At 41.2% G+C, this 17889-nt stretch overlaps 2 protein-coding genes across 2 annotated transcripts in view; one reads left to right on the top strand and one right to left on the bottom strand.

Annotated features, from left to right (window-relative positions):
* Positions 1-10385, top strand: inavaa (innate immunity activator a). Its single transcript, XM_080444723.1, has 10 exons — positions 1-103; positions 4250-4341; positions 4652-4785; positions 5335-5457; positions 6370-6601; positions 6910-6963; positions 7059-7290; positions 7465-7611; positions 8252-8957; positions 9495-10385. Exons 2-10 carry the CDS (start codon positions 4266-4268, stop codon positions 9585-9587), a joined length of 1797 nt encoding a protein of 598 aa, XP_080300849.1. The 5' UTR covers positions 1-103; positions 4250-4265; the 3' UTR covers positions 9588-10385.
* Positions 10386-17402: 7017 nt separating this feature from the next.
* Positions 17403-17889, bottom strand: part of rpl10a (ribosomal protein L10a) — a 2766-nt gene continuing 2279 nt past the window's right edge. The window contains exon 6 of the mRNA XM_080444257.1: positions 17403-17617. Within this exon, the coding sequence (XP_080300383.1) occupies positions 17447-17617 (171 nt within the window). The 3' untranslated portion in view covers positions 17403-17446. The remainder of the gene's footprint in view (positions 17618-17889) is intronic.

Raw genomic sequence — 17889 nt, 5'->3', positions numbered from 1 at the left:
CTCTCACATCCCATCTCTTCTCGACAGTCAGTCACAACTCTTGATACCTTTAAAGTGATGCTGAGCGTGTGAACAGGAGAGAAGGGCATATACAATTTGAAAGGTAAGTTCAGACTGATGTAAACAGCATGACATGTTTTATTGCTACTGGTGTTGATTAGGTCTGCTATATTATTGTATGTCTTTAAATGTCTCTATGAACTGAATACACAGGACCACAATGGAAATAAGCCCTCAGGGCTTTTAGCATCCATGCATTGTATAATCGTACCACTGTACTATTTACAAACTGTTAATATAGTATTCAATCAATCAATGAAACAAACATGAAGAAAGCAATCTTGGTAGCCAAATCTGCAGACTTTACACACTGTGGATGCTTGAGTGGCTACATGATAAACCAAAAGGAGGAAATGCTAATATATGTCACTGTGGTTACATATTATTATTATTATTATTATTATTATTGTTATTATTATTATTATTATTATTATTATTATTATTATTACTACTACTACTACTACTACTACTACTACTACTACTACTACTACTACTACTATTATTATTATTATTATTATTATTATTATTATTGTTGTTGTTGTTGTTGTTGTTGTTGTTGTTGTTGTTGTTGTTGTTGTTGTTTATTGTTGCTCATCCTTTGTTCTGATTTCATCACTGTATTTGAGAGATTTTAGACACTTATTGATTCACATCCTGTTGATTGTTGTTAGGCTTGTTAGCCTAAACATTTGCTCATTCATACAGGATGTAGGCTGTGGTGGATGAATCTTGGCCAGTCCAATCAGCTTTTGTCTTCACAGTCACACTTGTAGATGAGCAATATTTAGCATTAAAATGAAAGAAAAGAAAAGTTTGTTTGCGCATATGGTAAAGGAGCTCCATTATTTGTGAATGAAAGGCAACCCGCTGGTTAATGGCTGTCGCTGCCAGCAGAATAAACACAAATGTGTTGCGAGACAATTTGTTGACAGTTAGGCAGTACTCTCATGGTGCAAATGGTAACACTTAAGTGTTACTTTGCTTCAGGATGATCTTGTGACCTTTTTCAGTGTAACACTCTTGAGAGTGGGGAATGACAAAACCACATCCTGGAGAGATGACCATCGGTGACCATTCAATGACATTATAACTCAAAGGGAGTCAGTGTCATGAACTCCAACCCTAAAGCTTTTGGAGAACAATGGAGCATCTCTTCTTGCCCTATATATTTACGTTGTCTTTGAGTTGTGACATAGTTGCTATGTCTGGCCAGCATATGGCCTGGCTGACTGGGAACGCACTAGTTCTATGGGGCTTATTACCTTTGTATTGTCCCTCTTGGAAATCTAAGCCTGCTGCACTACAATAACAGTGGTGATCTGAATGGAAGTTGACACAGTAAAAAGGCTGCCAGAATCTGAGCCATTTTTTCTTGGCTTTAGTTATTGGATGTCAGCGTATACATACTTACCTTATCGCTGTGGCTTTGGGAGTTGGTATGTATATTATCACACTATAATGTCCAGAGTTTGCTGCTGTGTGTGAGGCTTCATACTTGTATGAGCTATGATCTGACTCCAACAACATGCTACAAAGCATGTTGGCTGGAGTCAGATCATTGCTCATACAATGCTTAACTTATTTTGTTTCAGTGCTCCCCCACATTGATTCACTTTTCCTCCAGCAGCCCACATTGTGTGCAGCATGGATCCATTTTGCTGAATGGATTTTGGCTGTTCATCAGACTCTGAAATAAGGCATACTGTAAAGTCGTTTGGTTTCTTCCATAGTATCAGCATTCACTCGAGAATCTTAATTACAGGCTTCACATGGGCCTCGGTCTGGTTTCAGGCATCCCTCACTGTTTCCTAGGCTAGGCTGGTCTCCGTTGGCAATTCCAAGGCCCGACCACAGTGGTAATGAGCACAGTGGTGGCAGCATTCCAGGAGATCACAACTCCAAGGGCTCATGGGAAAGGGTGGTGGGGATGTCTGGGAGACAGTCAATCCACATCATAATCTCCCTGCCATAAACACCCACTTCCGTAGATGTTACAAGTTAATTTTTTGAGCAGCAAGGATGGGTGGAATGGTCAGCTACCATTGCTGACAAGTTCCTAGATGGTCATCATTAGCATGTTTTTTCAACAGCAATTAAGTCATGTCTGTTGGGTGGGGATTTCAGAGTTAGAACTTAGTTCTTCAGGAAATGGACTGCTATTCCTGTCTAAAGTCATCGTAGAAAAGCGCTGATGAAGGCGCTCATCACTGTATGATTTCAACACTCCTATAAACACAGTTCCTGTAAAGACAAGTGATGTCAATTTCTTGGCAATGGGTTTGCAACTTCTATTGAGATCCACAACCCACCCACCCACCCACCCACTCACCCACCCACCCACCCACCCACCCACTCACTCATTCAGTCGGCCCCAGACCTCCGACCACAGACATTGTGAAAGTCTTCAGAAAGTTATGGAGTGTAAGTGGGTAAATCCCACATTACCCTGTCTGTCTCTGATTACCGGCCTGAATTCCTGTTGACGTCTTTAGTTTTATATCGCTGCAGAGCCATGTGTCTCTCAGCACAGAAGCCTCCCTGTGTAGGCCCCTACCTTGCACACTCACTCAGCAACTGCTCCGTCCTTCCCCTCTAGTTGAAGCCTTGTCTCAATATTGGTGCAACACAGGCCCAATAACATTCTTAGGCTGAAGCCAGAGGTGTCAGCAGATATTTCACCCACAGCAGATTACCCAGGCTGGTGGGTGCATATGGGACCTTTTGTTGCACTGTTTTCACTGAGAAGCAGTGCACAGTCAGGCCGCCTGTTACTCATTGTGTTACCGTGCACTCAAAGCTGCATCAGTTCACATGAGTTACTGCACTGAAAGGGCTGAGTCTGTGGGATTGACACAATAACATCCTGTCAAAGGACGTTCTCATCCACACAGGCCCTGTATCGTTCTGGTCCCTAACAGGAAAGGCCTGATACACATCTCCAAACACAGTATGAGATAGGACCTTAGGCTTATGAAGGGCCTTGCTAACACACGTTCACTGAGTGTGCGTGTGTGTATGCGTGCACGCACATGCACATGTTTGCTTGAGAGACCCTTGCCCCAGAAATAGACTGATGAAGTTTTGTTTGATAATTATTTTCTATCAAAGTAGCCTTTTCATGATATGGGTAAACAGGGGTGTTGTTTAGTTAATGAAGTTCCATGATTGTATAACAGGGAAAGAAGGGAAGTTAATCATATCCTCCAATCAAGTTAACAACCATGAAGGAGTCTCTTGTGTTGTGATCCATCCACTGAAATATTTTAGGAGAGCGGCCTTGAGTGATGTCAGACATGTGAGACCAAAGACAAATTAATCAACCAAAAGGAAGCACACAGAAAAAAAGTCTCTTAGGAGGCTATCCTTAAGCAGTGTCCTCAACCCATCCAGAAACCCAATGCCCTGATTTTACATGAATTAGCCTTCACTTCATCCCAAAACATGCTCCCCACATTGTTGTTGTTGTCATTGTTTTCTTCTCATGCCATTGTCTCTCTTTTCCCCCATTGCACTCTTGTTTATTCTCTGTCAGATGTTCTGGTACAGAATAGATCATAAACTTGAATTGTGCCCTCTTGTTTACGAGTAGTGCTTTGAGGCGCAGTGGCCAATGTGGCACATGAATCAGCACTGGGCCTTATGTGATCCAATGTTACGCAGACAAGCCCAGCGTTGAAACATTGAGACATTCTTCCACTTCAAAGTCCCTGGAGGGCTCTCTGGACACTGGTTGAATAGGAGCTGTGGGAGGGGCGAACGGGGGGAACAGGTGCAGTGCACGAGTGTGGTAATTCCTGCTGCCATCTGCTTTCTTTTTCTGGGTCTGGGCTCTTTTAAACATCCTCTGACACGCCTCATGAGCGACACGCTCCCCTGGGCATCCACGCCGTGCCCTGTCACCATGGCACCCCGATTCGGATTAACCCCTGCACATGTGCCGAGTCAAGCATGGGGGTCTGCTGCCTTTGTGATTGAGGAGCAGGGAGGGACCATGGGGGGGAGGGGGGAAGGTAGGGGGTTGCATGGATAAGTGTGTGAAAGGACACTTGCCGATTAATTCACTTTTGTTGAAGAGGAGTAGAACCAAGTATAAAAGGGCTAGGGTTTAAAAATAAAAAAAAGTTGGATCTTCTTTTAGTTAATCAAACGTAATGTTCCTCATCTGATCAAACTCTGCTTACATCAACAGGTATTGCTAGAACTGAATGAGAGTGAAGATGACGACAGTGGAGAGCAAAGATGAGATCAGTGACACTGACAGTGGGATCATCTTGCACTCTGGTAAGAACTTCACTCCAAAACAACAAACGCACCATCATTAAAGCAATACCGTATCTCAATGTGAAAAGATAGGTGCACATCTTTTACATAAAAGTTTCTTTCTTGTTACAAAACAATCTGATAGTCTTTGGTTTACAAAAATATTGAATTTCAGATAATGTATATATTTCTTTCCATTACCATTTTGGAATGAAATAATTCAAGTTGTTGCAAAATGTTGGGGGATGTCACACCAACATTAGCGTAGAATCTGCTGTTAATGACCATGGTGATGATATACTGATGGACGAATCATTTCACTGACTTACAGGCCCAGATAGCCCCACATCCCCAGTGAAGGACCTGACCACCCATACCAGGGCCTTGAAGATGAAGCACCAAGTTCTGGAGGACCGTCTGGAGCTCTGTCTGCTAGAGCTCCGGACGCTCTGCATTAGAGAGGCGGTGGGTACATTTTACAGTTGATTAAAATATTTAGGAACAATCTGATTGATCTTTCATCCGCAGGGGTTCAGTGTCTTCATGGACACATTCACTCTTGTGAAGATCGAACATGTGACATTTTGGCTACAAGAACAGAGTATGATACAAATGAGTACTCAATTCATATCATATGTATATAACTCATATGTTCTGGTCACATAATGTGAACTATAGTATATATTCTCTGTATGTGGTTAATAAACTTAAACTTGACGTGTGATATTGCCTTGTGCTGGTGTCTTCTTGTTTTACAATATAGATGAGTTGTACTTAAATATTTGCATCTCTCACTGGGCATACATTGTCCTGATAAAGCAGTAACCATGACGTCACAAGTATATCAGTATGCTTACACAGATGCAGAGTCGATCAGCACATGTACTGGCCAAACAGATAAAGGTCAAGCCTAAACTACAGTGTATAATCTGTATATCATAACATGTGTAGTAGCTGAAGAAAGCAATTGTTTCACAATGCCCTGGGATCTGACTTTGGCCCATGTCTTCACAGGAGCTGACTGGAAAAATGTCCTCTGACTATCCTCTTATGCCTGATGAGAAGCCCCCTCGGGTTCGCAGGAGGATAGGAACGGCCTTCAAGTTGGATGAAGGCCTGATCCATCAGCATGGAGAGGTACAGTCCAATATCACCACCATCTACTTTATCATAATATGCATCATAGTGAGTGAACCCATTCAATCTGGGAACGCATCTGTGTCATTTTAAGATTTCTATAAATAGCAGATATACAAGCTCATAGCGCAGCACCGAGTGCCGCACTATGAGCTTGTAGACCTGCTATTCTTTTTGTGAAATTTGTGCAAATCTTTGAAAATATATATTTTTAAAGCGAACATTTGTAACTCAAATCTTTGCTTCATGGGGGTCCCTGGAACAAAATATTTTGAGATGGGGGTCCGCAGCCAAATACATATCTAAAAATGTTTTCTAAATCCTAATTGCTATATATACTGTTGCTATATCAGTGGTGCTCCAACTTTTCCTTGTCAAGGACCCCCAAAATGATATGTATTTGGCCGTGGACCCCCATCTCAAAATATGTTGTTCCAGGGACCCCCAGAAGCACAGATCGGAGTTAAAAATGTTTTGCAGCAGATCTTCAAGCTCATAGTGCAGCGCTCATAGCGCAGCGCTCATAGCACAGCACTCTTGTATATCTGCTATTTTTGAATAGCCAAAGAACTCTTAAAATGACACAGATGCGTTCCCGGTCTTAATGGATTAAAGAGGCTATTATTGTGGCCGTCAATGGTTGAATGGTCAAATACATTGCCTAAACCCATGCTCCCGACCCCTTTGTTGGCTTAAGCTGACCTATAGGATCATGATAATATCATCCTTTTATGACTCCTCCTCATTGTCTCTTTTTCAGCTTACTGTCTATGTAAACCGTCTAAAGTTGAACTAATCTAAGTAAAGAAAAGGGTGGACATAGACTTCCCATTCTCCACTTTGGACAAAAATATAAAATAGAGAGGGTTAAACTTATTCTGAACTAATCCCATAATTTTGTTCTTAAACCAGAATTCAGTGTTACAGGGACTGGAGGCTGACCTGGCCCTTCAGCTCCAGATCCATGAAGCAGCCCGGAAACTCTCGCTGGAAGAGAAACTCAGTAAACCGCAGAAGAAGAGCAGACTGCAGCAGTGCAAGAGAGAGGAGAGGAAAGTGAAAGAACTGCAGGAGGTTGTGTTGCAGCACAGGATCAGGAATGAACGCTCCTCATCGCAAACCACTATCCCAACCAAACACAAAGGTGAGGGACACTGCCGCCCTCTTCAGGCCAAACGATGCACCGCAGGAGGCTCATGAATGGAAAAGTTGTAGTTTGATGAAGGGTTCACTTTAAACACGATATACCAGGGGTCTATACTTAATCCCCTCCTTTTCCCCCCTCTAAACCAAATGTCTTCACAGAAAAAAGCCAAATCTACTAGTAGTACAAGCTCACAACAGAGCTTGTAGATCTGCTATTTTTGCTGAATGTCAACCTAGTATGACATTTCCAGAATAGGGACGCTAGGATTCTACACAAGATTAAAACGGTTCTGTCTCTATTCCTAGATCTATCCATGTCTGATGACAGCTCCTTATCTGATGCAGTCGGCATGGATGATGGTAAGTTGGGTTTTTGCATGTCAAAAATCATGGCCACTCATTTGAAAAAGTCTTGCCTCATTTCCCATTTTTCTCATCCTCCTGATCCACCGTAGACATGGACTCCTCTGGCCCCCTCTCTCCTCCGGCCCTGAGCTCCCCCTATGCAGACCCTCTTCAGTCATCATCATCAACCAGCTCCCTCCAGTCTTCCCAGCAGTCTTCAAGCCATGCCAGTGTGGAGTACGAGCCCTCTCCCATCCAGAACTCTCCATGGAAAGAGTCCAGTCTGGATCAGCCTTACTGGAAGCCCTCAAAACCTCAATCTGCTTGCAGCAGCAGGTCCAAGTAAGAATGCTCAAAGCATGTATATAAAAATATACTGTATATACTATATAAGTATAAATACACTTCTCGATTACTTGATTAATCAAAAAAGTAATCAATAGAATAATCACTAATAACAAACTAGTCGATAGTTGCATCCCTAATTGTGTCCGTCTTGTCTTTTGTTGTGCGCAGTAGTCCAGTGGGAACTCCAGTCTGTGCAGATAGCAGGTTTCTTCCCTGTCAGTTTATCAAGAACCTGGCCCTGCGTCAGAACCACTCCAGCAGTGCCCCCTCCACCCCAGAGCTGCACGTACGCCGGCAATACTCCCAGTCTTTCAGGTGAGTAATAACTCCTAAAGGGTAATGACAATACTATTGAAAATGTATTATAGCTCTTACAAACTGTATTTCAGGGGCATTTTGAGATGCTGGTGTATTTTTGCCCTTTACCCCGATATATTTTTGAGACTGGTATCAGCAATAATATCATTTGAGGCAATTACAGGTTCTGTAATTGATATTTATATGTTAAAACTCTATATTCTCCCATCTCCCCATTTCTCCAGCTCTTTAATAAACAGAAAATACATTTTCAGGTTGGTTGCCGTCATCATGGCAATCATCCAGTCAGGAGAGAATACCCATTCGTCAGTTTTATTTTTTAATGTGGGAACACATTGTTCCAGTTCCAATTTAGTCTGCCCATTTGTGTAATCACTTCCAAGCTCACTTGTTTTTCCTGTATCCTGTATGAGTTCTCTCTCCTGATTGGATAAAATTGGTACCCCGATCTGAAAATACATTGTCTGTTAGAGAGCTAAAGAGACAGGGAGAGCGCTGTTACTAAACAAACACTCACACAGATTACTATCAGAATATAGAGCTATTTATTTAACACTTATTTTCACAAAATATACTGTATAACTTACTGCGACTTTAATTAAAGTATATTGACTAACGTTTCACATTTTTCCCGTAGACTTTCCAAAAGCAAGCCATCCCCTGACAAGGAGCATTTCAGCCCAGAGAACAACCGTGGGCTCACCAGGCCGCAACAGCGGCGCTGTGCTGCTGATTTCATGGTCCGCTTTCCAGAGTCTTCCCCCCAGCGCCTCTACCAGTCCAGCTCTGAGGACAGCAGCTCGGACCACTCGGCCTCCTCCTACACAAGCTCCCCCAGCAGAGATGGACCCACAGAGATCCCCAAGCTCTGCCCTCCTCCTTACGGATTCCATTTTGGGGCCCAAAAAGGCCCTTCCAACTCCCCCAGCTCCCCTGCTGTGAACAGGAACGCCAACCAGCCGCAGGCTAGCCCAAGCTACTACAGGGCTGTGGCAGGCGAGCCCCCCCTGTCCCCTCAGGAGATGAATAGGGAGAAGCGCTACCTGTCCCCGCCTCCCCCTGTTACCCGCTCCCCACAGCATAGACAGTGGCAGGAGGTCACTGCCTCTCCCAAGAGTATGCCAAAACCTCCACCTCCCTACAACAGGCTGGTACGAACGCCCTCGCTCAGGGAGTATCCCAACCATGCCAGCCGTATGATGCCCAGGGAGATGGTTTCAGAGGAGCTCAAGTCCTGGCACCAGAGGAACCAGTTCCAGAAGTCACGTCCAGCCTCCCTGGACCGCCAGGGCTCCTACCGAGTGAGGAGCCCTGCTTCACCTCAGTTACCCCCCTACAAACAGGTCAGTACGCCCAGAAACGAAACCTCAATGCAGCAATTTGTGATTTTATTTTCTGTAACTATTTCCACTTCTTTGCTTGCTCCCTTGTACCTTTCCTACTATTTGTCTCAATAAATGGAAACCGATATGCCCATATATATGGTGATCTTATAGGGCATAAAAGGGACATGGACAGACAGATACAGAGATCTCCATATATGGGCATAAAAGGGACACTACTGTATATGGGTACACAGACAGACAGACGGGTACAACGGGTAGTGCATAACCGGGTGGGCCATGCATTTCCAATTTGCATCGTTCCCGACTCGCATCGTTCCCAAGTAGACAGATGCCCAACGGCGCGGGCACCAGTTTAGTAATAATAAATTGCCTGGTCTTACACACTCAAAATAACTGGCTTTAATTTAAACAAAGGTGGCATAATTAGACATGTCATGGAGGTGCTACATATTAGCATACTATATAATTAATTGTGACAAATTCTATGTAAATCACTTATGGCGAGTACTGATTTTCAATGACCTTGTTTTCCAGGGTTCTGGCAATGTGATTCTCCAGAGAGCTGCAGATGGAACCCCAGTCCAGTGGTTTGTTGAAGAAGATGCTGAAATAGTTAGTCAGGTGTAGCCTGGGAAACTCGGCAGTACTGTGCATTAAGTAGGAAATGCATATAAAAAAACGTTTTATATTTATTTCGTCAATGGACTCTCTGTGAGATTGTATGTCCAAAGAGGCTGGACACTGTCCTTGACAGAATGCAGAAAACATTGGACCTATTGGTATCGTGGCATCTTTCCACAATTGTTTAATTTAAAACTTAAAGTATAGGCAGTATGCCAGTTTTATTTATTTTAACATATTTTATGTTTTAAAATACTTCCTTTTTTCTCTAAGGTGACTAGGGTGAATCGGGTAGGTTCCTTTTGACAGGAAAACATGATTTGTTTCACTAATGTGTCACACAGACTAATATGTTACACTTGCTGTAATTCGTTAAGGTCTCTTTGTGTCTGGCACACATTTTGCACAATAGGTTCACCTAGTTTCCAAATTCTCTTAAAGTGTCCTAATATAAGTCTATGCTATATTTATCTATTTAAAGTTTTTCCATTGTAGCATAGACAAGTATCACTAAAAATCTTAATATACGTACGTACTTTTGAAATGTATTGGAGAAAAAGTATTGTTTGCTTTTTTATATGATTAATGAATAATAGCTGTAGGTTGATGACAATGTGAAGCTAAGTCTCAAGCCTTGCTATTGTAAAAACATTATTAACCCTAATGCCTTTAATAGTGAAGTGGTTTGTTGGATTAATTTTTTTCTCAGTACAATATGTTGAGATACTAACCAAGCGATTGTATCAGTTTTGATATTGTTTGTATATTTATAATAAAATAAAATAAAAACGTTTTTAAATATGATGTAATAATATTGTTTGTGATTTCTGGTGAAGCCTCTAGCCAAGTGCAATTTGTGAGCATGTATGTTGTTCTTCTAAAATGAGACACCAAAACTGTTCATCAACATGTACGCATGTATTATTCATATGCAAACATCACGTTTCCAGGTTTCTTTATCTTTTACATCATGTGTACCAGAGTAAAAAAAAGAAATCTTCTGGTTTCACACCTTATTATTCAACAAATGTTATAGCCCAAGGCCCTAAATCAGGGCTTTCAACTGATTGTGAACCAGGGACCACCATCCTGACTAAGAATTAAAGTGGGGACCACTGGTTGTGTCGGGTCGTGATATGGGCTAAGATTAGGGTTTTTCTTGAATAGCACAGAGCCTGTCTATTCTTGGCTATAGCGGTGGACAGGGACAGAGTCACATATTTTCTGGCTCCAACCTTGCCTTGTACTTATTCTTCAGGTAAGTCAGTGTGGAAAAAAGCACTCTTGCAAAAGGTACAACATTTACAAATAGAAGAAATGTCATTGCTTTTACTGTAAGCTCTGGGAATTCTGCCTTGACAACTCATCCAGAACTTCACTAGGGGATGTGTTTCATACATGTGACTAGTCTGTGGATCTTTGAGCTGGTCCTCTTCTGTAGTAGTTAAGCTTGAAGTACCTTTGGAATTAAAGCATCAGCCTCCTCAAATTAACATCTACAGTATATGGCCATAATATGTCTTTAATTCCACTGTCCTCATATCATGAAAGTTTCCCCAAAATAAAATAAAGTAGAATTAAAAAAGTAAGAAAAATAATTGTCACTTTTCTACATTACTGCATGGTCAGGGAGGGACCACATGCCTTCACGGACCACCAGTGGTTCACAGACCACCAATTGAAAAATCCTGCTCTAGTCTAAATGAGTGACTCATGTTTGACAAACCCAGAAAGAGATATGACAAGAATGTAATCGTCTTATCTTTTGTCTGTTCCTTCCCACCCCAAAAGAGATTGAAAGTTTACCGCTAAAGTACATAACTGTAAAACGTCCATAAAAAGAGCACTAGTGATATGACACAGAGGAGTACCAGGAGGTGCATGGTGATGGGGAGAGCACAGTGACGATGCAGCCAGTGATATACAGAGCAACGCCTCCACATACACCACCTGAGGAGGGAATAGATGTAATACTCATTGTTCATCCCAAAGCTGCTGGTATTTACCCATATGGTACCACTTTAAACACTGAATGACTACACCTGAATGTACTCATAAACAATGGATGAGACAAACACAACCAGAGGTGGGTTGTACAGTAGATAGATAGATAGGTAGATAGGTAGAAGGTGTTGAAGCTTCTGTTTATTCTTTGCCAAGCTTTAAAAATGCTGTAGTGTTAATTAACTTACAAGTCCATAGAAGTGTGTTGGTAACCATGCACGCTCCTTCTTCTCCTGTCCGTCTTTTTCTTTGACAGTCCCACTTTACCCTTATTGTGTCTCTGTCTCAGAGCATCCAGAGGGGACCTGCAAAGAATACACACAAAATCCAATACATTAACCCACAATTTCAGGGTTCAGATGCAAAGTCATGAGCTATCAGGTTCAGTGGTTAGGTGAGGAGGTGAAGTACTTTTTGGTTTGTGGCTTCTTTACGGCCACTTCCTCTGGAGGAGGAGAGTGCCTCTCTTGTGCAGGGATAGGAGATGGTTCCAGTGGAACAGCTGAAGCCTCTGACAGAGTATCACCTGGATCAACAACAGATCTTGGCAGAACCAGAGAAAAAGAGGACATCATAATGTCTCTAAAAGTGTTTGTCACACGGCATGTACAGTACTTACGCTTGTTAAGCACACACAGAGAATATATATACCTTTGTAAAAGCCATATTATGTGACCAGAAGATGTGTACGTTATAATAAAGAAGTCAGTGAGATGGGATATGAATAGAAATAAATATAAAAAACGATTATCTAGCAGATGACAGCTGTACTTTGCCGGCACTGCAGTATTGTAAAAGAGGAAGGCATCAGAATGACATCTACGGTATATGCTTACAAAGCTTAAGAGTGATTATGTGTATAGTTATGAGATTAAGAACAGATACTGAATATAGAGTCAAGCCTTGTGCATATTACAACAAAAAGGAAAAGTGTCATTGTAGTACATTGTAATACGATTTTTCCCCTCTTTTTTGTTATGGAGTTAAAAATCTAATATGAAACTGAAGATACACCAGTACTAATGCAAGTTTCCGGCAACAGACTAGAAATAATTATATTCTTGGCAATCGAAAGATTCTCAGATGTTTTACACATACCGATTTAAACATTTTCGCTAGTGTGTATATCAAGTCGATTATTATCATCTGTGCATACAAAGACAGAAAGGCAGGCGTTACCTGTCGTCCATAAAGTTAACAGCATCCTTTGTCATCATGGAGGAGCTGGATTCTGAGGTCAGGGTTGTGGCGAGGGCTTTCTTATCAGGACATCCTGCCTGATTCTTTAAGTCTCGTTTTCTCCTCTCCTGGAGAGAAAAAAGAAAGGAAAAAAACATTTATGATATTTGAACGATACCTCTTGAGGAAGTAAAACAAGTTAACTTCTAAAATGAACCTACAGTACCTACCTGTTTAGTGATAATTGCCATGCTGACCCTATAGCGGACATTTGGCTAAAAGAGAAAAGGGAGAGAAAAACACAAAGAAGATCCATGGTGGGAAGAAATGAGAAAGAAGCAGCTCAATTCAAGGTTAGATGGTACCGGAAGCCAAATATCTCAATACCTGCTGAGAGGTTTTCTTATCCTTTTTGCCGTTGAGTCCATCTGTATCTACAACAAGAGATCTGTATCAGTGGGATGGATCACAGCAGAATCATATAAATGTCAGAAAGCAAGCTTACACCTTATCAGAAAGCATTCATTCATTAAGTACACTAATTTGTTTTGGTGACCTAAGCACCATGTTACACACAGGCAGTTGAAGACATGATGTCACTAATGTTACACCAGTCTGCACTTTATGCTCACAAAATAAGTGTACTTCATAAAAAAAGGCTTATTTTTTGCGCTTGACTGTTCCTACCTAAGCTGTTGTATATAGAAGGTACTGTGGTGTTGTACTGTGTATAAAGTACTGTAGCAGCTACTGATAAATGCTAATGGTGTATATATAATATGACACGCATATACATTGTACATACGCTGAACTATTTTTATTATCCTATTAGTAAAACTACTGACTCTACTACTACTACTACTACTACTACAGACTTTTAGTTTTTCTGCTCTTGTTTTTCTCTCTTTCTTTTTTTTCTTTACAATTATTATTATTACCTATGCTGCTACATTGTCTGAAGGAAGCCAAACAAAAAATAAGTTTTACTCGTTTGTACCTGTGCACAAGATGTAACAATAAAGAACAACCTTTAACCTTCACATTTACTGCAATGGGACTTAATGGAAATGTAAAAACCTGGCAGTTCTCTGGACTCTGAAGAATTCCTGCGGACGTTCTTCTGGATCAGCCTCCTGGCTTCCTTCAGCTCAGCTACGTCTCGGTCATGTCGTCTCTTCAGAGTCTCCATGTGAGCCACCATCAGTTCTACTGCTCGGCTCACACGCGCTTCCTAAGACACAGAGATGAAGGCCTCAGAACAGAACAGCAGGATGCAGGTTGGTGTAGTGGTTAGAGAGACTGCCCTTTCATTCTAAGGTCATAGGGATGACCTGCGACAGCCATATGTTCAACCAAAGTATCTTGGACCTTAGAATGTGAAAGATTACAGAACATCCATTCAGAGATGAAAGAGTAATGGACAAGTGAGCGTACTTATACCTGGTGGACAGCTCCCAGCACCTCAGCCGTGTTAAAAATTCGTTCCACGGTCCCACCGAGGATATCCAGACATAACTCCAGCCTCTGGATGATCTTACTGCGCTTACTGTCCAGACACAAGGCCTTCAAGGCCTATAGACCACACATAAACACAAAGATCACATTTACTATGTGCAATGGAACAAAATCAACTCTCAAGTCCTGTCCCCTGTCACTGTCATTCACTGTCAATTAAGCTACTCTGTGCCATAGTAAAACAATACATACTCAAAATAAACAATATACAGAAAATATATAATGTTGCTTAATTAAATGCTTGAAATTGTCAATGTAAAGTGCAGAATATTACAGAGAAAGTAGAGTAAAGAGTAAGCTGTGATCTGTGGCTGTGCTATCAGGATCACAACTTTATTGTCACATCACAGGTTTACATGTTTAAAAACAGTGGGTGAAATTTGTTTTTGTGCAAGCTCCATCGTCCAAGAAGAAGGGGGGGAATGGGGAAGAGAGATCAATAAAAAACAAAACAAAATGATCAACATATTTACACATGGTACCGGTTATCTATCCAGTGCGGTAAGTACCTGAGATAATACATAAAGGTGCGTGAGCATAGCAGCAGATACTGTATACATGATATGTTATGGACATTAGTTAAGGTGTGAGAGTGTCAGCGTGTGTCGACTGCATAGTCCACATAAGGATGTGGGATAAATAAACTTAAGTCACTTTGATTTAGCTTTTGGTTTCCTTGAACCTGTGACCAATGATTCTTTAGTATAAAGTCTTGCCAATAAGGACCCCATAGCAACTCCCTCCCTCAGCCTATTGCATGCACTTATCTCTGCCTACCTCTAAGGTCTCCCTGCCTATGGTCAGCTCCAGCTGAATGTTCTCTTCAGCCAGGTTGCGGGCATGTTCCTCTGCCTGTAGCCTTTGCTTTAGGGTGTATTGGTCACAACAGAAGGCCAGGGCAATCTGAGAGACGGCGGCCTGGGTGGAGATCAAGGAACTAACAGTGAGTAAAGGTTACACAGACACATTGTTAGATAGAATATATTATAATTTATGTTATCATTTATATTAATATAATATAAATAGCCTTACCTCTACCTCTGTCTCTGACATCTCTACACTGTCAGACAGACAAAAAATACCAAATCTAATAAGAAGACCACATCTAATTATGTAATCAAAATGCATGACAGGCAGAGAAACATTGCATTCCATCACCTGTCAAGGCCTACACGCTGTACAATCGAAAGTTCACACCAGGGTGTCACCGGTTGCTCCTCCTGACTGATTTCTGTGAACGAGATCAGTTTAACTCGACAGTCTACTTCTTTCTGTTCTATAAATACTTTTTCAGATACACCAAGCAGAAAAATAGCAGTACCTTCTTCACTGTCCTCGCTGCATGCCATTATGAACTGATTGTCAGTGTAATGGGCCTCTTCAGAAACCTTATGGAAACGTGAAAACACATTGCTTTTCTCTGGAATTGATCACAAAATCTAAAGTGGTAACACTGTTTAATAGATGCTCAAGTGGACTCACCTCAGCGTTCATTGCACAAGCTGGTAGCACTCCAGATAATCCAACTGACTTTTGACAATAAAGTTAGAGACAAATATTGAGGGATTTCCAGAATCTACCATAGAAATTAATAAAATAATAAAGACTAAGCGCAGATACTGTGTTGGTAGGATAAAGAACTGTCTGTTCAATGCAATGGTGTTTGTTCTTGCTTTACCTTTTTCCAGGAGAGTACTGACAACAAGAATAATCCTATTAGGAGATCCAGTCAGGGAAATACGACCAGGACAGGCACCGTAAGTAGCTCAGAGTTACAGCAGATACTATAGCAGTCTTGAAAGGAATTGCTCTTAGAGCCAAATTCAAAGACTGTGTGGAGTCACACACTCAAATAGGGTTGTCTCCAATGTTTGTTCCTACCTTTTTCTAAATAACCGGTTCCTAGAATACGTCCGATTCAATAGCAAATGTTACATTTTGCATTCAGTAAGCTGGTCTTAATGAATTAAGTGGACCTTTTCAATTTCAATTTCAATTCATTCATCATACCTGGTAGTCTGTATTACTTTTAAATTACATTTTGTCCATCTGTGTAATTTGTTGCTTTTTTGGTCAGGTCTGTGCTTCAAGATATTTCTGTTATTTAAATGAAACGAACCTGATAAAGAAAAAAAGAAAATGCCTACAAAGATCTAGCCTCCTTGTCCAAAACGCTTTGAATCTTGATTCATGAATAATTTAAAGTCTTTGTGATAGAGGCCATAGGTGCGCTGGTGGAGAAAACATATTCACAGATCAAAGAATAAAAAACCCAGTCTTCACTTGCTGTTCTGATTGGAGTGCCTTATGTTTTTATTTGCTGGTTCTCGTTTTAAATGTACTCTTTTATTTACTCAAGTGAGTAAATTAAATAAAAAAGCAATAGTTATAATCACTAATCAAGGGTCTTCTTCAGGCATCTTATGGGTTAATGTTATTCTTTGAATGTGGATTTATAAAATATGATTTTAGTACATTTGGAAGGGATGTACCACTCCATAACTTCCGGAAACAAACAAGAGGCAAGAATAAGGACAAGGCTAGATAGATTGATTTTACAGAAGTGTTCATAACGGTTCGCAAACTCCCCAGAAAATCTAATGAGATGACGTTTTCTCTGGTATACCCTGCAGGCACAGCACTCTGCTCACCACTTGAGCAGAAATAACAGAGCTACAAGCTTACAACACATTGAACTTTTAAATCTAAAGATTTGCCAAATAGATTTGGTGTAGTAGAGAAAAAAGGACAGGACCAAGCATAAGATCCTAAGGCACCCAACAACTTTGTCAGGTTAAGTGATTAAAGGGGTGCAAGTGATATTTTGATAAAATAAGTGTCAAATAGGTGCTAGTGTTCAATAACATGGGTCTCCCCAGCACTTTGGTTAAGAAATTAAAACACATATTCAAACACTATAAAATTGCAGGTGATAAAATGGGTACTACTGATTAAAATCAGTGACCCACCTGAAAATTAAGTTCTGTTTATTCAAGAACTGGAGACCCCACTATTGAAAAATCAATGATTGCGATCATAATATACCTTTAACTTACAGCACCATCATTTTGAAACAAAGTTGTACACTTTAGTAGGGGGAGAAAAAAGTACAAACAAACAATATTGGAGCGTCTCCACAATTTTATTACAGAAAATTTTTAGCCCATCTAGTAGAGGCGCTGGGGTTTGCCCATGGTGCTCTTGATGTACAGGGCACGCACGTTCTGCCAGTTTTTCTTCAACAGAGACACCAGGAAGTTGACGGCCAGGTGAACGTTGTAGACCAACTCATCCTCCGCCATCTTCACATGGCCCACAGCAACAGCCAGACAAAGCACCTGCAACACAGCAACCAATGGTTAGTCTCATAGCTCAGACAAACTGCAATAACTACTCGTGCACTCATGTTGCGTCAGATAATTTTTACATTATATATTAATGACAAAGTTATGACGTACTAGAGATTAAGCAATCCAAATAGATAGATTTTTTTGGGCCTTTTCTGCCTTCAATCAGTAGTAGTGTGACAGGAAACAAGGAGACAGGGAGTGACACGCAGCAAAGGTTGCCGGGCTAGGGAATCGAACCCGCGACTCTCTTTCAGGCTGCA

This window comes from Gymnoscopelus braueri, assembly GCF_963280865.1.
Source record: "Gymnoscopelus braueri genome assembly, chromosome: 12".
Lineage (NCBI taxonomy): Eukaryota > Metazoa > Chordata > Actinopteri > Myctophiformes > Myctophidae > Gymnoscopelus > Gymnoscopelus braueri.
Note: the sequence above shows the minus strand (reverse complement) of the source record. Positions and strands in the feature narration are given on the sequence as shown.

What these genes read in the sequence shown, in the direction of transcription:
- inavaa (XM_080444723.1), top strand. Translation starts at nt 4,266, where the DNA reads ATGAGAGTGAAGATGACGACAGTGGAGAGCAAAGATGAGATCAGTGAC. An exon ending in GCTTGCAGCAGCAGGTCCAA is followed by an intron (nt 7,291 to 7,464) that starts GTAAGAATGCTC and finishes TGTTGTGCGCAG; the next exon opens with TAGTCCAGTGGGAACTCCAG. An exon ending in CAATACTCCCAGTCTTTCAG is followed by an intron (nt 7,612 to 8,251) that starts GTGAGTAATAAC and finishes TTTTTCCCGTAG; the next exon opens with ACTTTCCAAAAGCAAGCCAT.